General features: G+C 44.7%; 1 protein-coding gene across 1 annotated transcript; it reads left to right on the top strand.

The window, feature by feature from the left end:
* Positions 1–3,906: 3,906 nt before the first annotated feature.
* tnni1c (troponin I, skeletal, slow c) lies at positions 3,907–23,899 on the top strand (the record flags this gene model as incomplete). Its single annotated transcript, XM_084335236.1, has 6 exons — positions 3,907–3,975; positions 16,668–16,709; positions 16,873–17,004; positions 17,531–17,620; positions 21,486–21,668; positions 23,813–23,899. The coding sequence occupies 6 exons, from the start codon at positions 3,907–3,909 to the stop codon at positions 23,897–23,899; spliced, it is 603 nt and encodes a 200-aa protein (XP_084191362.1).
* Between the last annotated feature and the right edge of the window lie 390 nt (positions 23,900–24,289).

Below are 24,289 nucleotides of genomic sequence, written 5' to 3'. Positions count from 1 at the left end.
CTAACCAGGCACTACAATTCATATGCTAGCCTTTATTCTCTCCACCACTTCTAACCAGATTGCAATGTTGGTTTCACTGACACCTAAAATTCTTGCTGTAGATATCTCTAGATAAATCACATAGAGATAGGTAAGAACCCTACCTTCCGGCACATTTTATCCGGTTGAATCCATCGTGATGCTATGGGAAAATTTATATCTATAGTCTGGTATATTTTTCGTCCACAAAGAATGGAGGCTGTAATAATTATTAATGCTCGAGTCTCTATGAATAATAATAATTAGAGCCTCCATTTTTCGTGGATGAAAAATATACCAGACTATAGATATCAATTTCCCCAAAATAACGCTACCTGCCTTGACAAAATCCGTTCATTGGTTATCCAGATACAGATGAATTAGCATCTTAGAATAACAAATAACACGTAAAAGACAAACGCAACATATTTTCTTTTCTTTTCTCCCGCGCGACCAGCACGTCTTTCATTGGATTGGCATGTCTAATAATGCTGTTATTAGAAAATGTGCGTGCATGCATTTTTCCGTTCTCTCTGCAATGATGAAAGCAGAGCAGTATGTGTTTCAAGACCTCTCAAAGTACCTGTAATGAATGAATGCCAAGCCAGACCACACCCCAAGCATTAAGAGCAGCTACCCCCATAGCCCAGCACTGTAGTATTTTTGGCGAGCATTGGGACACATACTATCGGACAAATAACAATAATTAACTCATTTACAAGTTGTATTAAGTTTTGCAAATAAGGGAACATAGAAAGAATATTTCAAAGCTGTCAAAAAAGCAATATTTAGATTTTTACCTATTTCTGAAATGCAAGACATTTTCGTGATTTCTGAGCAATGTTATCTGCCGTCACAAGTCAGGTTTGACCACGCCGAGTCACATATACCCGCTGAGGTCCCCTACAACCATCAGAATACCAGGGAGGGTCCTGGCCCTCCCACCCCCCTATAGTGAGGGGCGGGAGGGGGACAGGACACCGACTGTGCGAAGAGGGAACAGCACCCAACAAACACACAGGGTGAGCAGACCGTGGGACAGAAGGGCCCGTGACTACCCGGTCCCGCGCCCCGGACGCTACCCCGCGGTGAAGCCATAGCAGCGGGGCGCGGAGGAGGTCCCAGCCCCAAGCCACACAAGGCGGACTCACCACCGAGTCCGGGGGCCAGGACCCCCAGAAAAGGGGCCTGGCGAGGTCAACGAGGCCGCTGCATCGAGACCACTCCAGGCGTTTACTGGTGACACCACCCTCCACATCGCCAGCGTATCGGACAGGGCCTACTGTTACGAGTCAAGGTAGGAGTTGAGTTCCAATAGTAGAAGGTAATAAGGAGACGGAGATGTGGTTGCTCTTCTCAAGAAAACGTGTTATTTTATGATAAGAATCACTAGAGATAAAGAATAAGAAGCCAGGCTTCAACTGAGGGTATATAAGGAAAAGATAATTAAGTAATAACAGCAAAGACAAGAGGTTCCATTTCTTGTCCGTGGCCAACTGCTCGCAGTAGTTCTGTGAAGATCCGACAACAGACATAGAAGAAGGGATTACTATAAAGGCAAAACTCCCAGCAAACCACACGCAGTAATTAGTGACAACAAACCACAGGTGACAGTAAATCAGTGCTAATTACAGAGGACAAGGTGAAATACTCCAGAATGGCAGTAGGGTTTCTACTCCTGGGAGAGGACAGAAACCCAGAACGTTACAGTCTACACCTTACCGTTTTTATGTTGTTGGACAAACCAGGGCGCGCCGATCCCGAAGGTGGATTCAATCATTGAAAAACACACTCGGCCCAACGCTGATACCGGTCTCGTAAGACCAATCGCTGACTTATGAACAGCGTGTATGCTCGTGAAAAACGGAGGACGTAGATGGCGAGTTTCTAACAAGAAAAAGCCCCACAACGTCTCTCCACGCTGTCTGGGATGACCAGCAGGGAGCTGGTCCCGAAAGGCACAGACATGGGTTTCTACATAACGAGCCTGGGAATAAACCGCGTCAATTCCACTCTTTATGTGAGAGGGGAAGACGTCGGCCTTACCCCAGAGAGACCTCAACGTGAGTGACACAATCGAAAAAGGGTTAATTAACAGAGTGGAGAATGAGAATGGGCACAACAGGCCAATATACACAACCGTTAAAAGAAAGCAGAGCAGAAGGACAAAAGCCCCGACTGCATCACGTCACGTCCCATTTATAATGTCAGCGGCCTGCAGCGCAGGACCTGTAACTCACGGATACATCTCTCGGCCAATAAGAAAACGCGAAGCCTGTGACGTCTTCAATGGCCGGGGAAACCCCTACTCCCACTACCCGTAATTTGGTGTGGGAAGCGGGGAATCCCCCCCCCCCCCCCCCCCCCCCGTGACGAGTGAGGACACACATGTCAGGGAGACTGACAGGCCCTGCTTTCAGCAAGAGAGGAGCGTTAAATTTCGAACCACAACCAAGTCTGGCCAAGTCAATTTTGTAAGGGATATAATCATATCCGGGGGAGGGTCATTTGTCCACCCCCCTCAACCACCCCACTTTTTGATACGAAGCAATAAATGAAGACAGAGACGTGGCACCAGTCGTACAGTGTGTCATAAATGAAAACACATACACTCTTAGCGTATTAGCTTCACATTTTGCACGCCAAACACAGCCGTTAATCCCGCCTGTGTAAAAGACGGGTTTTATCCACGGCTCTGGCTCATGTGCGAAAAACTTGCCAACCGCGAGTTTCACCTTTACCAAATAAAGAAAAAACACCGGAGTGAAGAGAGGGACTCGAAGCCCTTGGTTTTATGCCGTATGTACAACCCTGTAAGCTACCACAATAGCACACCAGTTACAAACTCAGAGGCTATGTTTATTTAAAAACGTATTTACCACATGAATTGCATAACCCTCATCATACAAAGAAGCTGCCAAGTTCACCTTTACCACGTAAAGAGAATACCGGTGGAGTAAAGAGAAGGACTTAAGCCCTCGGCTACATGCTAAAAGTACAAGCCTTGCAAGTCAACAAAATAGCAACCAAAGCAGATTTCAGAGGGAATTTGCACAACTCTCATACAAGCACGCCGCCCGACAGTATTTTAGCTGTGGGTCAGTATTGCTCATTTTCGTATCCCCCCCAAAATACAGTGAATAAAGACACGGTTTGTTACAACAAAAAACAGTCCCTCAAAGAGGGATCCTTTATTTATTAACAAAATCATTGGGGGGGGGGGGGGGGGGGAGGGGGGCAGGAGGGGAAATGTTAATGTTAACAGCAAGTCATTGCCCGCCGCGCATGGGGCGACGCTTGCCTCCTCGGGCAGCCGGCCCGGAGGTACGGTTCTGGGGAGCCGTTTGGCCACGTAGGTCCCTACTTGTCCCTCCGGGCGCAGGATGACTGGCAGCAGCGGCGGTGCCGGACTCTCCTCCCCGGCGGCGAGGCTTCTTTCTGGCGGGGCCAGCAGTGGTGACGGCTGGAGTCCTGCTTCATGTCCCTGCAGGCTGATGTCATCTCCAGCATGGCCGAGCCGAACAGCCCAGCGTCGGAGAGGGGGGCCAGGAGGAGAGGAACCCGCCGTTGGTCACTCAGCACCGCCTGCTCTAGCCAGAGGTGCCGCTGGATCAGGGTGGCCAGGGCGCGCTGTTTCCCCGCAGCTATTGCCTGTAGCTGCGTGAGATGGAGGATGGCTCCCGTCGCCTGGGCATGGAGATACTGTTGGTGGTCGTCCAGGTCCTCCCAGCCCGCCATCAGCCCCGCTAGCTGCGCGATGTTGGACGTCGCAGCTAGGCTCTGAGTCGAGGCGATGTAGGCCTGGTCAGTCCAGAAAGCCAACTGCCTAGCCGACTTCCCCTTAGGAAGTGGCTTTTTTGTGGCTCCCACACCATCTCGGGGCAAAGGATGGATGCCATCGGGCTGTCAAGCCATGGCACCCCTTCCTTCAACCCCTGGACCAACCCCTCCACCCACGTGAAAGGCACATAGGTGGGGGAGAGGCCGACGATGCGGGGGATCACCTGTCCCTGAGACACGTAGGGCACCATTGGCGTTGCCAGAGATGGCCCACCATATCGTCGGGAACAGGTGTCGGCAGTGGCGTCGGCAGCGGGACCCCGTTTGCGCGGGCCGCTGCCACCATAAGCTCGGGGAACAAAGCACGCAACTCCCCTTGCGTACTTTCCTCCGCCTCACTCGAATCCCTCGCGTTTGGGAGGCTCAACTCACTTGGTAGGCGGGAGCCAGCATCCAGTGCGGATGACAGTAGGGCATCTCGTCTCGGAGGTGGTGAGAACCCAGACTCGGAGTACGGGGCTCCCCAGGAAAACAAAGCACCCTCTGCCTGAGGGGGAGAGTGCTCTGCCTCCGCCGGGGCATCGAACAAGAATTCCCCCGCCCCCTCCATGTAATCCTCAGTTTCCATCGGACGCGACGGAGAGGTGACGAAGGAATCCTCGCTTGGGGCCGGCTGTCCTGCAGGGCCGTCCTCGAATGCCTCAGGCCCTGCATAACCCACACAGCTGCTAGACCGTCCACCCCCGCCGCTCGCCGCAAAATGACGTGAGCGAGCAGAGGCAGAGAGTTTACGCTGCAAGTCACCACCCACCAAAGAGACCGTCGGACCAGCCGACCGTCTCCCGGCGGGGGAACCGGAGCCGGAACTCGGCCACCTCACAGGAGATGGGAGCTCGACGGCTACCTGGCGACGTGCACTCCCCTCCGGGCACCGCTGAGGCCCAACTGTCTGCCACAAACGTGGAGCCAGGAAAGCCCCACGACGCACAGAGGAGGTCGCAACTGTGAAGCGCCGGTGGAGGTCCGAACGGTAATCGTCCAGACTCTCCGGTGGTGACGACATTTTCCTTTATTTTTCCGTAAAATTATGAGGGAGGAAAAACAAAAAAGAATGCTAACACAAACTAAACTAACTAATTCCAACAGCTGAAGTAGGTGCACATCACAGACTTCCGCGTGTTGAAAGAAGGGAAGGAGTGGAGTGCGGCCATACCTCTCGCTTATATACATGGGTGCATGGTTGCTGAACGTTTTCAAAATTAGATATGATGAAAGGGAGCTTTCCAAAAGTGAGTGGAGCATGAACCAATACGCTATATAACAGTCAAGTTACCGGTTGTTATTTTGTATAACACACTCCAGGTGACCCCAGATCCCTCCCACAACCGAATAACTTTTTTTTCTGTCTGAATCAATCCGCCATAGATAGAAAAATGGAAGTATGAATAGCAACCACCCATAGGCGTGATCTAATTTGTATAACACACTCCGTCGCGTGATGTAATGCTTAAATGCATGATAAGACCATGCAGCGTTTGTCAAGTGTTGGTGTTGTGAGTTGATTGATTGCTTTAAGCAACTCACATATGGTCTGTTGCCTCCACTTATGTCATGCTTTTAACCATCATTTGCTGCTCCTTTGATGTACATTTTTGGGTTAAGCACCTGCCTCCCAAAAATCTTTCTGCGCGCCCCTGCTGTGAGCGATGGATCGTTGAGAGGTTTACGTGTGACCCTTTGAAGTTTACTGTTGCTCCCTTTCCTCGCTCCAGCGCTATCGTTGTACAGCGTACAGCAACACATGAAGCGACGTGGATCTTGTTGCAAAGAGACATCACCAATCTGGGAACACAAATACAAATACAATGGCTGCTCTCCTTGTACATGGAGGCGGGGGGGGGGGGGGGCATTGTATGGAGTACAGACATTGCAAACAGAAAGGTTACTGAATAAATAGCACATAGACATCTGTCGTGGAAAACCGCAATCATGACACCCCTAAACACCCCCCGTGCGCGCTCTCTCACACACACACGCACGCACGCACGCACACGCACGCACGCACGCACGCACACAAAAGCAAACATTGGTCCCAGTCAGATTCTAGGCCTACAGGAAATAGTTGTCCTAGATTGGGATCAGTTCAGTTGTTCTTAGCCCCTACATCATCCTCTCCTACGAAGGTGATGACCTTACCATTCTCTACATACCAGTAATGGGCTCTTGAGTTAACAAGCGGATCCAGCGTGACGGACTGATGATTTACACAGGTGTCAGTGCTTCACAGGGGGGGTCGGCGGGTTTGATGTTGCACGGTTTGGGGACGGCCCATCTCTTAGGATGCTCTAAACCCAAAGCCCATGTGCTCATATACAAGCCTACTGCGGTCGAAAAGGTCCAGCTACAGCTAAAAAGCATCTCAACGCGGAACAGTTAAGTTGTCACAGGACATCTGACATCACCAATGGCTGATGAGTAAGTATTTAATTATTTAAGTATTTAATTTTTGCTTGTGTTTTAACCTATTGGTCATTTGATTTGGTAGATAGATGAACACATTTGGGTTTGTCTATAAAGGTTTCTGTGTTTCTATTCTCTCTGTGTCCCTCATCTTTCTTCCAACAAATTCTACATGGCTGTTACAGTGATGTGAGTTTCTAATGTGCATGACAGCCTCTTATAAAGCAAATAAATTAGATGTGAATGAAAACATAGGCCAAGACGCTGCTTGTATATATTTGTTCTCTCTGTCTTTATACTTTATACTTACTTACACACCTGCATGTAACCCATAGCTCTGTATGATGGCATGTACAATAATGCTGTATATACCATATATATATATTTATCCACACGTGTCTGTACTTACCTTCACAAAGTCCTTACATATCTGTAGATACTATATTTATATTTGTACATATCCTACTCTTACGCTGCTGGACAGTATGACTACTACCATATTGGCTTTATACCTGTATCACTGTACATATTAATACTACAACTCTGTACATACATCTGATTAGCACTACACTCAGTAGTACTAATTTATATATTTTGTTTAATCAACTGTACATTGTATATTGCTGTTGCACTTTACTGTTACATTTGCACGTCTGGTTGGATGCCAAACTTCTTTTCGTTGTACTGTACTTCGTTGTGCTGTAAAATGACAATACATTTTAATCTAATCAAATTGTATACCTCCTTTTTCAGGACGCCCCCAGGCCCATGCACCCTTCTAAGCCTGAGTTTCAGGGCAAGGTAGTGTAACATTTCTGAATTAAGAATTAACTATTGACTATTATTGTTATTACTGTCTACCTTTATGTCTGCACCTTATCCATTGCTTTTATTCTGTAAATGAGAGCTATTTTATTGCACTGCTTTATTCTGTCTGACTGTGTTCCGAGTGTATGTGTTGTCGAAGTGACATAGAGCGTACAGCTAATGGATACAGTATTAACAACTTGTTCATTCATAGTGTATTATCGATCGTTTGATAGGACGAGTAGCGCAGGTCAATTGTGATAACGTATGAATGCATGTTGTCTATTTTATAAAATGTTATGTATTCATTCACATTTTACTGTATATTTTCGGACTGTATATTTTGGAATTGTAGAATGTATAGACATATTTTAGAATGTATATCTCTGACTGTGTATTTTTATTTTTTTATTCTTATTTTTTACTTTTGACTAACTGAATGTTCTGTGAGCGATCCATATGGTGCCAAATTTCCCTCTGGATCAATGAAGTACTTATATTCTACTCTATTCTATAAGCCTTCCATTTAGTCAGATTTTGAGATATGAACGTATTTGTAATACAGATGACATTTTTGATACACATTGTCAAAACTTTAGATCTAGAGGATATAGTGAGGCCCTTTTTGAGAATTATCTTAATAAAACTAAACAGATAAACAGACAATCCCTTTTTACACATAAAGACAAAGTAAAAAGCAACTCAGTAACATTGGTGTCCACCTTCAGCCCTATTTCTAGAGATATGCGTGATATTGTGAACAAATACTGGTACATTTTAAAGTCAGATCCTAAGATCGGAGGTGTGTTCCAGGAACCACCCAAATACTTCTACAAACGGCAACCTAACTTAAGGGTCCATGTTGACAGAATCTGGCTATGGGGCGACAATAATGTGGTCAAGAGGCATGGTTTCTATCTTTAGCCTTTGGCGTGGTTTATTATTATTCACATGGTAAGCAGCAGTACTAGAGTTCTCCTCTCTCTGAGAGGCAGGTGGGAAAGAGGTAGAGGGGGAGGAGACATCTCTTTATATACTCGCCACCTGGTGGTAGCATGAGTGGCTTCGCCTAGAGCGCCCTCTAGTAGAAACAGTTATATATGCAGTTAGACAGTTACTTGCAATCCTACATAGAACCTCTAACTTTAATACTCCCACCTAGGGTTGTATAGCACACTGTATAACTTCTCCAAAAACTATTTACAAAGAAAATAATACAATCCAGAACATCAAAAAGAATATGGCAGTCAATATTTACACACCAAACATGACCTCTGCAAATCTCTTCAATTTCAATTTGGAAACAGGTTTTCTCATAGTGTCTGCTACCATGTCGTCCGTTGGACAACAAATCAGTGTCATTCTTTCTTCTCTGATGACAGATCTGATGAAATGATATCCTATATCGACATGTTTACATCTATGTCGGCACACTGGGTTCCTAGCAATCACAATGGTTCCCTGGTTGTCCTCATAAACAACAGTCTTCATATATACATAGGTGTCCATCACTTCGAGCAGTTGTTCTAGATAAACACATTCCTGCATTGTCATAGCTAGAACCATACATTCGGCTTCACAAGTTGACAGTGTCACTGCAGGCTTTAAGCCCTAAACCCTCGCTGCCCTTTCTGAAACACAGCTGTTCGTCTGCTGTACCTTTGGGATAACGAAAAACATGTTTTTGACGTAATTCAATGCTCCTCTGTGGGGTCAGCAAAATGCTGTGGCAATTTTACTCACTACAAAACATAGGTCAGGGCGAGTACAGGTTGTCAAACAAATGAGGCTACCCACAGCTTCTCTATACATCTTTTACATCAGTCAAAACGTTTCAGGATCTTTTCCACATAATTAAATCATTTCAAACATGGTAAATCATCCACCTCTGTATTTAAACATGGGATCCATTTCTGTATTTAAACATGGAATCCACTCAGGTATTTAAACCTGGATTCTACTCCTTCCGTATTTAAACCTGGAGTATCCTCCTCCTGCATTTAAGCAGTGTAGCCACCCTCCTTCCGTATTTAAACATGGAGTACCCTCCTTCAGCATTTAAGCAATTAGCAGTACGAACCTTACTTTGTACTTGTCGTGGCCTTCAATTAGGGCTGGGCGATATGGAAAAAAATCATATCGCGATAACGATATGATAATGTTATCATATTTCTCGATATCGATAATTATCAAAGTATAAATTTTTTTTTAAATTTAAACAACAGATGTATGTTTATTTTGCAGCAATTCTTTGTCGTTGCCGCCATCTTTAGTGTTACATCCCCTCACACTCCAGTTCTCAGGCTGCAGCTGGTTTAAAAGCAAAAGTAAACCGGCTTCTCTGCTGGCTGTGGCTCCAGGGGAGTTGAACAGTTCTGGCTCTGCTCGTTTATTTTCGATCTTTTGGCGCTTTTTTGGTGGACAAACCACCGCACATGTGCACCGTGACTCGTGACTGGTCTAGTTCTGCTAGCACACATAGCCTACTGTATTTAAAATAAATAAAAAAATTGATCTTTTTCCCCCTCCATTTTTCCTCTAATTTTCTCCCATCCCAATGTTAGTCGTTATGCCAATTCCCAATCCCCTTCCTGGTCGCTGCGCACTTACCCCCCACAGTCGGTCTGGGAGAGTGGAGGCTATCACGTGCTTCCTCCGACACACGTCCAGCCAATCAACCGCTTCTTTTCACCAGGCAGCGCGGATTCTCATTGAGAGGGCGTAGCGTGTGGAAGGATCACACTATCCCACTCAAGTCCTATCCGCGCTTAGCAGGCGCCCCGACCGAACTGTAGGAGTCGCTGTTTACAACGACCCGGACCCACCCCGCCAGCTTCTCCCACCCTCTAATACTGCCAATTGTATTAGTGTGAACGGCCAGCCAAGCTGGTGACAACCCCGGAGCTGTGAGCTGGATTCGAACAGGCGAATCTAGCCGCTCCGGGGTTTGGTGACGAACGCAATCTCCGTTAGGCCACCTGACCGCCCCGTTTCAAACTGTATTTTAAATTAGAAAGCAAACAAAATAAATGGACAAGAGAAAAATAAATCTCAAAGCCATTACTTTAAGTTGCAGGCAAGAAAGACAAGTCTGTCCACTGTCTCTGGTTTTAAAACTGCCCTGTTATTTAAAAAAATAAAAAATAAAAAAATAAAACGATTTTTAAAATATATCGCGATATTTATCGTTATCGTTATATCGCCCAGCCCTACCTTCAATCCCCTCCTTGATTGAATACACCCATTTCCCTCCCACTGTCAGTCTGCCCTCTGGTAACTTGGTTAGAGTAAAGGTGTGTTTGTCCTCTAGGGACCTCATCTCCTCATCCCTTGCTCTCTCCCATTTACTTGATTCAGGGGACACTATGGCCTCTTTAAAGGTCGGAGGTACCCCACTGACTACCCTGTAGCAGTAATCAATCGTGGTAAGTGTACTGTCATCCTCGTCACTTCCTCTCCGGGCATAGTCTGTCAGATACTTTGGGGGTTTGTGTTCCCTTGAGGGATACCTCCCACTGCTTGGGGCACGTGACATCACCCTCGGGTGCTCCTCGTCATCGCCCTCTGGGGGTGGCTGACTGTCTGTCTGCACGACCGTGCTAAGTACACTGGGCTGAGGTGTCTCTGTTTCTTCACACCTTACTCTGGAGTCTGTCTGTGTCTCGCTCTCACATGTTGTCTTTGTGACAAACTTGACTAGCCTGTGTTTCTGCACTCTCCCTTTACCGGGATGATAAACTAGGAAAGTGGGGCTTCCCTTGTCGTGCCCTACAAAGAGTCCTTTTTCACATCTGGACTCGAGCTTTCCCCTGTCCTGCAGGTAAGCATGACACACTGATCCAAATTGGTGCATTCTAGCTAGATTACACTTCTTTCCTGTCAGTGCTGTATATGGGGTGGTGCCCGTGTGCTTATTAAAGTACCTGTTTCTGGTGTAAGCGGCTTCTTGCACCGCATAATGCCATAGGCTCTTAGGTAAGTTACTGTCTACTAGCTTACACCTAGCCATTTCGAAAAGGGTGCGCCATTCCCTCTCTGCCACTCCGTTCTGGTGTGGGGGATATGGACATGACGTCTCGTGTCTTATCTTGTACCTTCTCAACAGTGATTGGAACTCTCTGTTTGTGAACTCGGTTCCGTTGTCAGACCTCAAGCATCTTACGTTACCATAAGGGGCTACGTCTGCCAGGAATTTCTCCGTGGCCTGGAGTGTGTCACTCTTTGCTTTGAGAAAGTAAACAAGCACTGCTCCTGTGCACACATCTGTAAAAGACTGTACATATCTAAAGCCTCCTATGGACTCGTTGCTTACTGGACCGGCTAGATCCGTGTTAACTAGCTCAAGTGGTACCTTTACTTTTTCTGTGGGATTTCTGTTTCTCGATTGAGTAAACTTCCCCATTTTGCACACTACACATTCTTTGTCAGGTCTACGCTTTTCACCTTCAATGTGCATGCCTTCTGTCACTGCTTGCAGTTTCAGTAAATCCTCGTAATTACAATGACCCATAATCTCATGCCATGTCTGAATATCGTGACTGACCGTCACGCTACACATATCATTATTATCATTACACTTGTCGTTGTCATTACACTCTGTTTGCAGATAATACATTCTCTGGTACATCTTTATGTTAAACCGTGTACAGTCAGCCTCTACAAGAAAATGTTTACCTTTATCGAAGAATACTTTGGCACCGTTTGCAGTAGCAGCTATTACAGAGAATAGTCCTTGTGGGAACGATGGTACGTAGAGAGCGTTCTTTAACGTCACTGTACGCCGGCACCCCCCACTGTCCGTGAGGCATACCTGTGCGTCTCCTTTCTCTTGCGCCAACCCGTAGGTGCGCTTCCCGTCTGCCAACTCCATGCTGTGTCTCTCCGGGTGGAAAGTGTTGTCAAAGTTCTTGAACCGACTCCTGTCGTTGATGACGTGGGACGACGCACCTGTGTCCATGATCAGTCCCTTCCTCTGGGCCCGCTGCAGCTGCGCCGGCCTGGCGACGCACACTGTCCGTGCCCCGAAAGCGAAGTCTTCTTGTCCCGTTACTCTCCGTGCGTCGTCTCACGTCGACCATCGCCACCATCTTGTCCGTAGCCGCCGTCTCGTCCATGGCCGTCATCTTGTCCATGCGCGTATCGCGCGCTCTGGTCGTGTTTCTTCATGCACGCTCTGTCTGTGTGCCCCGTGGATTTGCAGAAGCTACACCAGACAGTCTTTGTGCAGTCGCCTCTCCGATGGCCTTTCTCTCCGCATCGCCAACACGCCAGCTCCGCCGTGGGCCTGGTCTTCTCCCTTGGCGTCGCTCTGGCCTTCAGCACCCTCTCTCCCGCCTCCGCGGCGGCTGGGTGGGTATCTTCTGAGGCCTCGAAGTTTCGTAACTTGGCCTTGAACTTTCCCAGCGTCATGTCCACTGAACCGTGTGTTACCAGGAGTGTGAACGGTTTGTACAGCTCCGGTAGTCCTCTCATCACCATCGCCATCATTAGCCCATCGCTTGGTGCTTCTCCTGCACTCTTCAATGCCGTCATGATCTGCTCAGCTCTGATGACGTATTCGGTCACAGTCTCGGTGTGCCCCTTCCTCAGTCCTGTTAGTGTTATGTAGAGGGCCACGACTCAGGGTCTTCCTTGCCCGATATAATGCTCTCTCAACACCCCCAGGCTTTCTCTGCCTTTGTCTTTAGTGTCGCGGAATGTCAGCCCCAAGCTTGTATCGTCGAGCAGTGGCGCTAACTCACAGTATGCGTCTGCATTACGCTTGTCATCCAGGGCTTGTGCTCCCGCCATCAGGTCTCCCGTGGGGGCCGTCAAGATTGCCGTTTTCAGTCCCACACCGTGCATGCAGCATAACATGCGCTCTTCCCAGAGCTCGTAGTCCTCTGCCTTTCCATTGAATGAGGGCCATTTGCTCCTTCCCTTGGTCGCCATCCTCTTGGTTGATGGTAGGCGTAACTTTAGCTCTTGTTGGCCTAGCGTCTAGCCACGCGGTGCTCCCGGCGCTAACCTAGCCTATACTTCAGCTAAACTTGCTACCCTTATTATTTCGCCCCTGCGTGATCTGGGCCCATAACCTGTTGACAGAATCTGGCTATGGGGCGACAATAATGTGGTCAAGAGGCATGGTTTCTATCTTTAGCCTTTGGCGTGGTTTATTATTATTCACATGGTAAGCAGCAGTACTAGAGTTCTCCTCTCTCTGAGAGGCAGGTGAGAAAGAGGTAGAGGGGGAGGAGACATCTCTTTATATACTCGCCACCTGGTGGTAGCATGAGTGGCTCCGCCTAGAGCACCCTCTAGTGGAAACAGTTATATATGCAGTTAGACAGTTACTTGCAATCCTACATAGAACCTCTAACTTTAACAGACCAGTTAGTTAAAACAGATTTCCCTAAAAAAAATTACCCATTTTATGGCTAATATTCCAAATGGCAATTTTCCATGTTTGTCTTGTACCCAATGTCATGGCATGATTAAAGAGACATTTTATTTACAACCAAGTACAGGTAGCCTCTATACTTTCCACAAGCAACTTGTCCTTCCGCATTCCCGTTTTGCGCTCTGATTGGCCATGCACGTTTCTGGTCATGTGACATGTGCGCCCAATCGTGTGACAGCAAGTTCTTTGGACGGTTAAGCTTAGGCGCTCTTTCGAAGTTGGTTAAGGTTAGAGTTTGTCTTAGAGCATGGCGATAGAACGCCAGCCCTGATTCCAAACTCTAACCTTAACCAACTGCAAAAGAGTCGCCTAAGCTTAACCAGTGATAAACTAGGCGTTAGGTCGTTTGCAGGCTGTTCGACGCGGAAATGGGCTAAGACACTGCTCGTCATGCGATTGGGCGCACATGTCACAAGACCAGAAACGTGCATGGCCAATCAGAGCGCAAAACGGGAACGCGGAAGGACAAGTTGCTTGTGGAAAGTATAGACACGTACAGGTAGGAGTATCGCTGTTAGAGGCCGGATCACCTGTAATTCTGATTTTGTGGTTTACTTGCTTAAAATTTAAGCAGAATTACGTTTATTCTAATTGCGCGTCAAAAACGAGGATTTATCCCTCATAGTTACACATACACACAGAATAATAATGGCACGAGACTTACCCATGGAGAAAGCAGAAGGTTGCACGGTAGACCATGACGTTATGGAATCTGTAAACTGTCCGTGAAGCTTTGCGAATGGTGTTTACTCGCTTGGTGCTCTGTGTGACTTCAGAATCATTGATGCCTGTTCGTATAGCCGAGAGCAGACCCTCTCTTTAGGTGTCAACGAGGCCATGTCCAGTCTGCTTTTGTATATCAATTCTTCCGACAGTTTTGTTGTACACGACAATGCCTGCCGTTCGGAATTCTCTTTCCGCTCTTTATAGCATTTGCAATCAAACGTTCGTATTTTTTCCAATTCTTCATTGGTGTCACTGTCCACGGTTACACCTATCTTCGACGTATCTCATCGTTAATTCCGTTGAATAGCCCGGTGTGACGGTCCCGCTGTGAACAGAATCATCCTCCACATCGGACTGATCCGCGCGCTGCAATAAGTCATCCTCCTCGTCAGACTGATCCGCGCGCTGCCGTATCGGATCGATATCAGGCAATACGTCTTCATCCGAATCTTCTTCACCTGAAGAGCCCGGTTTGCGCGGTTCAGGGACTGGATCTGGGTGAAAATAGTCCATTAAGAACCCATTCATTAAATGCGATCCATCGATAGCTCTTCCTGATGCAGTTATTTTGTTGAGAGCAGCAGCTATCTTCTTTGCATCCATCTCTCAACTCAAGACACATTCAAAGTGTCACCAAACAGGTGTATAGGTCTTGTGGGCGTTGCGCTGCGGGCTGCCTCTCCCCCCAAGGTGTAGGTTCGATTCACATGCAAATTGTTATTACGCCCCCGTTTGACTGAAATAATGTCCGTGAACAGCCTATTTTAAACAAAGGATTGTTACTATTTTAGATATTCTAATTGTTAGTTTTTATAGTAAACATGTGCTTATACATTCAATTTATAATAATATGAAGGGAAAAAAAACACACCAAACAAAAAAAATAATACTATTTCAAGCCTAGACGAAAAGGGGGCGGGCCGAGTTGTGGTCACTAGCGCTGCGAGGTGACACATAATGTCCTTGCAACCTTTACTATGTTGGAAAAACAAGAAGACGTTTTTTAAAAATCGAATTTCTGAGCACAAATGTTCTATAAGAAGAAATGACGAGACGTCTTCAGTTGCAAGGCACTTTAATAAGTTAGGACATGATATTTCTGGCTTAAAATACATGGGTTTAGAGCAAGTCTTGAGACCACCAAGAGGCGGTGACAGAGACAGGCTCTTGCTACAAAGGGAAAGCTTTTATATTCACTTTCTGGATTGTTTAGAGCCTCAGGGCCTCAATGAGGAAATTTTTTTGACGTGTTTCATTTGATTATTTCATTTCATTCGATTGTTTATTAATACATTTTATTTTCATTTATCACTCTTTATATAATTGAAAGACGGCTACTATGGGTCATGAGTGTTTATAGGCCTACTCTGTATAATATATATAGATATATCTTTTTGATTTACATGCTTCTTTTTGATTTACATACTTCTGAAAAGGTTGTGCGTGTAAGTGGTATTTTGTACTCTTGTGCAGATCTCTTGTTGGAATGTGTTGTCACTTCCTATGTTGTCACTTCCTGTTTGACTTGTATAAACTTGGTCACTTACCCTTCATGCTTCATGCAAGCCGTTCTGAAGAAGGTGTGTTCACACCGAAACGTCATGATTTCAGGCTGCCAATACATTTGAAAACTCTGGAGTGCGTGCCTGGACTTGTTTCCCTATTTTTTATATTCTATAAACCTTGTAATGCTATGTTAGCCGCAGTGTCTGTCTCTGCCAGTTAATCACAGTGTGATGACTTGTCATGTTTCACATGACCATGGCGTGACGAGCAGGACTGTGACTTAGACAATTCCAAGAACTGTGAACAGTGACCTGGCAGCATTCCCATTGTGGTGGAAAAAATGTCAAACATCCGCTCTGTCCCAAGTATAGGCTATGACAACAGACTTTCTGGATATATCCTCCTGAGACAAAAGGACATTCATTTTGTGTTGAGGTAGAGCAGTCGTCTGGTAATCCAGAGATTCCCGGTTAGATTCCCGCTCCTCCCAGGCAGCGTGTCGAAGTGTCCTTGAGCAAGACACTAACGCCTAACTGCTCCCGATGAGTAGCTTGGCACCTTGCATGGTTGCCTCCGCCATTGGTGTGTGAATGTGTGAGGGAATGGGTAAATGTGAGGAACAAATTGTAAAGCGCTTTGGATAAAAGCTGCTATATAAATGCACCATTTAACATTTATGCATAGGGTCACCATGGACTGAGCCTAGCTCAAGACAAAGGATTTTTCTTCAATAGAGATTTCTAATCCAAGCATTTATTTAGTCTAAGATTAGGTTTAATCAATGTATTTCAAATGGGCCCATAATGTAATATTTTTTTCTAACATTGTGAAAAAAAAGAAAGAAAAAGAATTTATAATAATAATAAAAATACTAAAAAAGGAAGTTAATGAATTAATGAATCAATGAATTTCTATTTTGTATAATTTTCAGCCTAAATCCAAGATTTCAGCCTCCCGCAGGCTCTCTTTGAAGGTAAAGGCACACATATTGTGTATAAACTGCACATGTACATACTCTTAAGTAGACAAATGTCTCACGGAAATACACTAGTAAAACTACAAACACTAATTCTCAGATATTCAGTTTTTAAAATTTTGTGTTTTCCTCCATTCTCCTCGTCATGCATCCTCGCCAGATCCTCTTACTGACCCGTGCAACGGAGGAGCTGGAGGCAGAGAAAGTTGCGAGGGACGAGGAGAAGGTCCGCTACCTGGGAGAGAAGATCCCGCCCCTGCAGCTCTCTGGCCTCACCATGGAGGACCTGCAAGTAAGAGACGGCGGCCTGGGCCTAAAACCTCTATCGTTTATCTGAATGATAAAGTAGAAAAGAGCATTGGAAGTATCGTTTTTTGAAGGCAGACTGTAGTCTGAGAGATGTAAACAAACAAAACAACAGAGGAAGTGACAGTAAAAAGATTGAGGCACTGAATCACTTTGTTAGTATAGAACAAAACCTTGATTTACATACACTGTCTACTTGGTCATATGCTTATATTCGGAGTTAATTATATTGTTTAAACTGCTTATTTTTACTTTTCTACTGTATAATAATTGTATTGCCTATATGTCTACTACTGTATTACCATGCCTATACCTGTACCTCCCCTCCCCCATTCTGCTATGATGCTTAACTTATAGTCATAAAAGCATGGTGTGAATGTAGTTAATCACACAGCCATATCAGTTCCAGCTGTTCAGGGACGGTGTAATACTGTACACATTGTGGACGTTGCGGGAACGAAGCCTATTGTTTTTCTGTTGTAGCTATGGTTTGTGTTTGTCATTCTTCATAGAAAATGCTTAAGCAGCTGCATACCAAGGTTGACATGATCGATGAGGAACGCTACGACTGCGAGGCCAAAGTCATCAAGAACTACAGAGATGTAATGCCTTCTAATAAACACATTACACACGACACCAACAGAACATTAAAACGGTGCAGCGTTTGTCATGTTAAAGTCCAGAGCAATTTTTATCAATGATTTACATTTACATTTAGTCATTTAGCTGACACCTTTATCCAACGTGACTTACAAGTTCTGTACAAGTCAGCAGGAAGGGAAGGATACAACTCTAGCAGTGGCAATGTTTGTCAAATAGTGTCGAACTTGAGTGCTACAGTCTTGAGTGTATAGTAGTATAGACATATTAGCATGATAGGTAGTAGTAAGTAAGTAAGTAAGTAAGTATTTATAAAGCACCTTTCATACATGTCATGTAGCTCAAAGTGCTGTACACAATTATAGGCATATATAACGATAAAAGCAATAAAGTCATAGTGATCAGTTAAGATCAATGTTAAAAAAAAAAAAAAAAATAATAATAATAATAATAATAATAATAATAGTAACGTAAAAATGAAAATAACGTAAAAACAGTCATTTGCTTACCAGTTTGGGAGAACAGGTCCGCACAAACATTTCCGCTCAGTGGCAACCGGAAGTGCACTAAACCAATGCACTTGTATGGTAGGTAGCAATGTTTAGGTCTTATAATGCTAGTGTAGTTACGTTTTTATCAGTGGTCATAGTTGGGTCCATAGTGCTTTACCAAGTCCCACGGATCCATCAGTGGCCGTGTATTGTGTGCGTATGTACCCGTTCGCTCATGTGGTCAGTGGCCAGAGTTGGGTCCACAGGACTTATCCAAGTCCCATGGACCCATCAGTGGCCGCGTCTTGTGGTAGAAAGAAAGAAAAAGAAAAACGTATAAAGAAAACAGTCTAAAGTTTGAAAGTTTGGGAGGTCCGCAAAAACACGCCTTCAGCTCAGAAGCTGAGGCGTGTCAAAAACTTTTGAAAAACTGGAGGCGTGTCTCCTATTGTACCCATTCCTTCATCTAAGAAGTTTGAAAGTTTGGGAGGTCCGCAAAAACACGCCTTCAGCTCAGAAGCTGAGGTGTGTCAAAAACTTTTGAAAAACTGGAGGCGTGTCTCCTATTGTACCCATTCCTTCATCTAAAAAGTTTGAAAGTTTGGGAGGTCCGCAAAAAAGTAGTATAAGTAGCATAGTAGTAAGGTACATAATAGTAAAAGGCAGTAAGAAGGTAAATTTAAATTATAATATTATATATAATGTATATATATATATTTAAGGCTGTCAATCGATTAAAATATTTAATCTGATTAATCCCATGATTGTCCATAGTTAACTTGCGATTAATCGCAAATTAATCGCATATTTTTTATCTGTTCTAAATCTACCTTAAACAGATCTTTTTCAAGTTTTAATACTCTTATCAGCTTTATGCAGCCATTTAACACAAAAGGATGACCCTAATGCATAGCAAATTTGCATCAAATTCAAAACAGAGTGATGCACAAAATAACAAAAGAAAATAATAATTTAAAACAATAAATAAAGTGTGCATGAGATAATAGGGGAAAGAAAACGTTAGGAACTTGTTACATTCACCCACACAAGGGCTCAGGACTCACCCCCCCCCTCTCTCTATCTCACTCCCATCTCTCTCTCTCTCTCACTCCCATCTCTCTCACTCTCACTCTCACTCTCACTCTCACTCTCTCTCTCTCTCTCTCTCTCTCTCTCTCTCTCTCTCTCTCTCTCTCTCTCTCTCTCTCTCTCTCTCTCTCTCTCTCTCTCTCTCTCTCTCTCTCTCTCTCTCTCTCTCTCTCTCTCTCTCTCTCTCTCTCTCTCTCTCTCTCTCTCTCTCTCTCTCTCTCTCTCTCTCTCTCTCTCTCTCTCTCTCTCTCTCTCTCTCTCTCTCTCTCTCTCTCTCTCTCTCTCTCTCTCTCTCTCTCTCTCTCTCTCTCTCTCTCTCTCTCTCTCTCTCTCTCTCTCTCTCTCTCTCTCTCTCTCTCTCTCTCTCTCTCTCTCTCTCTCTCTCTCACAATTTGAGTCAGAAACAAACATAGTATCAATGAGAGTATCAATAATACACCTGAGAAGTCTAGTAAAAAAAATATAAGAAGAAGAAGAAGAAGAAGAAGAAGAAGAAGAAGAAGAAGAAGAAGAAGAAGAAGAAGAAGAAGAAGAAGAAGAAGAAGAAGAAGAAGAAGAAGAAGAAGAAGAAGAAGAAGAAGAAGAAGAAGAAGAAGAAGAAGAAGAAGAAGAAGAAGAAGAAGAAGAAGAAGAAGAAGAAGAAGAAGAAGAAGAAGAAGAAGAAGAAGAAGAAGAAGAAGAAGAAGAAGAAGAAGAAGAAGAAGAAGAAGAAGAAGAAGAAGAAGAAGAAGAAGAAGAAGAAGAAGAAGAAGAAGAAGAAGAAGAAGAAGAAGAAGAAGAAGAAGAAGAAGAAGAAGAAGAAGAAGAAAAGAAAAAAAAAAACGTTGACAGCCTTAACACTTTCTGTGCCAAACCCGACATTTCTCGGGTTTTGTTGCCAACCGTTAAGCGCCATACCCAAGATTTCTCTGGTTTAGATCCTTTGATCTTTTTCCTTTGATCTACATTCTAAACACTCGCACGGACCTCCCTGTGTATCCCTTGCACCGCTGCCTATGTTAAAATTGCAACAACGATCGAATCCTGCCAGGTGGCAGTATCGACTACCTTTTGAACTGGGATAGTTTAGTGTGGGGCCACTTTAGTGTGGGGAGTGTCTGCAGGAACTCCTCCCCCTCAGAGGGAATCAGGACAGAGCAATCGGTCGGAGATTTTATCGCCTCAAACCCATTGTTTCCCGTATGATAGCCATGCCCAATATACACGAGTAATTGCGATCGCGATGGGATCACTGGGATTATTCTTTTTGGAGTACCTTCTGACTAAGGTAAGGTCTATTCTATGTCTATTTTACAGAACCTAAAACACGCTTTTGTACCGATCACAGCGTCGTCTTTTACCGAACCTAAAACATGCTTTTGGTAACGATCGCACTTTCGAGGTAAACCCCCCCCCCCCCCCCCCCTTGATGATTTTGTGAAGAAACATATATATATATGGTATATACCTTTGATTTGGAAATATTTTGGAGTTTCAGGCGAGCAACCCGAACGATTTGGGCATATGCATATACGACATCTTATCTCGCGATTTTGAAAAAAATACTGGATTATTTTGGAAAGGGCCGATGTTTAGCATGTAATAGCACACAAACTAAAGTATGTAGAAATGAAATGGTTTGTCAATGTTGGACTATAAACAATGCCTGTCAAATGAGCCATACTATTGTCTCCATAGCTATAATACAGAACACACACAAACATTGTGAAAATGGTCAATAACGCTGGCGCAATTGAGTAAAGATGGGAAAACAGCATGAGTCAATTTGTTAATATATATATAATCTTTTTAAATTTCTGATATTGATTCTACTGCCACTTTGCACACACTACCATACTGTAATTATTGTATTCTAAATTACTGGTATTTTATGTTCTTTTACTCTTTTACTAGTTTTAGCCCTTCTTATTTTATGTTCTTTTACTTTTACTAGTTTTAGCCCTTCACATTTCATGTTCTTTCTACTCTTTTTTTTTAGCCCTACTTATTTTATGTTCCTTCTACTCTTGTACTCATTTTTATGTTGTTCTACACTGTAGTGCCTTGAGATTTGTTCCACAAATATAAAGCGCCCCTACCAATTGAATATATTATTATTATTATTATTATTATTATTATTATTATTATTATTATTATTATTATTATTATTATTATTATTATTATTATTATTATTATTATTATCTACGCTGTAACAGTAATGGAAGACGTGGCAATAAAATCTTAATCAGAATCTAAAACAGGCAAACGCTTGCCGAAAATCTAACAAGTCGATATGCGTGACCTCTAGATCCACGAGATGAATCTGAAGATCATGGATCTGGGAGGGAAGTTCAAGAAGCCCGCCCTGAGGAAGGTCCGAGTGTCTGCGGACGAGATGATGAGAGCTCTGCTGGGCACCACGCACAAGGGCTCCATGGACCTCAGGAGCAACCTCAAGTCTGTGAAGAAAGAGGACACCAAACCAGAGAAGGTACGCCAGACACACCGCTACCGTAGAAGTACCCGCTACCATAGAAGTACCCGCTACCGTAGAAGTACCCCGCTATCGCAGAAGTACCCACTACCGTAGAATGTACCCGATACGTAGAAGTACCCGCTATCGCAGAAGTACCCGCTACCGTAGAATGTACCCGATACGTAGAAGTACCCGCTATCGCAGAAGTACCCGCTACCGTAGAATGTACCCGATACGTAGAAGTACCCACTACCGTAGAATGTACCCGATACGTAGAAGTACCCACTATCGCAGAAGTACCCGCTACCGTAGAATGTACCCGATACGTAGAAGTACCCGCTATCGCAGAAGTACCCGCTATCGCAGAAGTACCCGCTACCGTAGAATGTACCCGATACGTAGAAGTACCCGCTATCGCAGAAGTACCCGCTACCGTAGAAGTACCCGCTACCATAGAAGTACAAGGTACAGTGAAAGTACCCAGTACCGGGCGGCTAAGTGGTGCAGTGGGCAAGGCGCTCGCCACTAACGCAGGAGATGCTGGGTTCGAGCCCAGCTCTCGGCGTTGCTACCAGCTTGGCTGGTCGTTCATACTAACACAATTGGCAGTGTTAGGGGTGGGAAAGCTGGTGGGTGGGGATTGGACGTTGTGGACAGCGACTCCTACAGGTCGGTTGGTGCGCCTGTACAGCAGAATCAGGAAGTATCGGGGGCAGCGTGAGCCTCCCACGTGTTACTCCTCGCCACTGAGAGATCGCGCTGTTCAGGTGAAAAGATGCGACAGCTGCCTCCTCGTGTGCCGGAGGGGACACGTGATGCAAGGCTTGGTCCTCACTGCAGCCGACCAGTGGGAGGCATAGTCTAGCAACGTTCGAGACAGGGGAGGGGAGAATTGAAGGGAGAATTGGCGAGGCGAAATTGGAATGGGAGAAAAATAGAAAAATAAGGAGAAAAAGTGGATAAAAAAAGAAAAGTACCCAGTACCGTGGAAGTACCTGCTACAGTAGAAGTACCCGCTACTGTAGAAGTACCCGCTCCCGTAGAAGTACCCGCTATCATAGAAAAACCCGGTACCGTAAAAGTACCCGCTACCGCAGAAGTACCCGCTACCGCAGAAGTACCCGCTACCGTAGAAGTACCCGAAACCGTAGAAGTACCCGCTACCGTAGAAGTAGCTCAAATCAAGCAATATGATTGGTTCATAGCCATGGTATAATGAGCGTATATCCACAGCTATCCACGTCTCCATTAGCCTTGTTAAATGAGACTGTCTGGTCTAACGGAGGAGACTGGGGCTGACGAATGCAGATCAGGGAATCCCTGGCGTGACGTGAGGGATTCCCCGATCAAATAATCTGGATAAAAGCATCTGAATCAGACCGATAAAGTGATGCTTTTATCCAGATTATTTAATTATTGCCACTTCCACTAAATGTATAAATCTAGCTGGGGAGACTGATAAATTACAGATAAAGGAATATAGCAGGATGATCGGTTACAATAGTTAATCTCACGTTGAACGGGGATTCCCAATTAAACTGGGCATGCGTTAACCCCAGTCATGTCACAGCCACTCAATCTCCGAAAACGTTGGAGCAAATTTCCAAGCAGGTGTTATTTGGACAAACTGAAAAATTACACATTTTGAATCTAAATGGGTACATTCTCGCCTGAAAAAATATTAAAACTGTATAATAATGGTCCTAGGTCGTACGTTAAAACAGCGTTCGGCCTTGGTAAATAGTCGCCATATCTTCGCTATGAGAAAAAGAGTGCCAGCTAGTTGTTAGTGTGTATGTTGCATAACAACCACCTTGCAGTGCAGGCAGCCAGGAGGGTCTATTTTACTTTGAATATTATTATTTACTAATAAAAACTACTTAGATTGATGTGTGTCTTACTTTCATATTGCCATAGCCTACTTGGTAACTGTTTTATAAAAGCAATAGCTCACTTCAGGCTGTCAGCACTACGCCCCTTAGCTGTGATATAATAACCATATACCACGGCCTGTTGTGAGCTATTGCTTAAATATCTCTACATTGCTGCTACACTGGTCAGTGAAATGCAGCGTGTCCGTGTTAAGATTAGTTTTGAAGCAAAGGTTCAAACAGAAAACTCTTAACCTTTTAACGTGATGTGGGTTTTACTCTATTCAGGAAGGCAAGGACGACTGGAGAAAGAACGTGGAGGCCATGTCTGGTATGGAGGGCAGGAAGAAGATGTTCGACGCTAGCGGCCAATAGGATAGCTCCTTACTTACAAAAAGGGGTTCTGTAATTTGGTCTCGGCCACAACATGAATGAGTGGCAGGGTGGGGGGAGGGGACGGGCGAAGAGAATGGGCTGGGTGATACGGGCAAAATATCAACATTTTATTTATTTTGCATCCTATAATTATATTGCATATGGCAGTAGTTGGCTTTGCCAATGCAGATTACACTGTGATATCTTTCCTCGTCTCGAAACTGCCACGATGCAGCTTTTATTCGAAATGCTCAGTCAATTTCATCATAAATGATCATAAATTATTTGTAACTGCCACAATGAAAAAACCCTGCTTATTGGAAAAAAAGAGCGAGTTTCATAAAAATGAGATGGTATTGAAAAAAATATATTGCAGTATAACCTGCCTAG

This window comes from Notolepis coatsorum, assembly GCF_963971535.1.
Source record: "Notolepis coatsorum genome assembly, chromosome: 18".
NCBI classification, from domain to species: domain Eukaryota; kingdom Metazoa; phylum Chordata; class Actinopteri; order Aulopiformes; family Paralepididae; genus Notolepis; species Notolepis coatsorum.
This window is presented reverse-complemented; position numbering and strand designations above follow the sequence as displayed.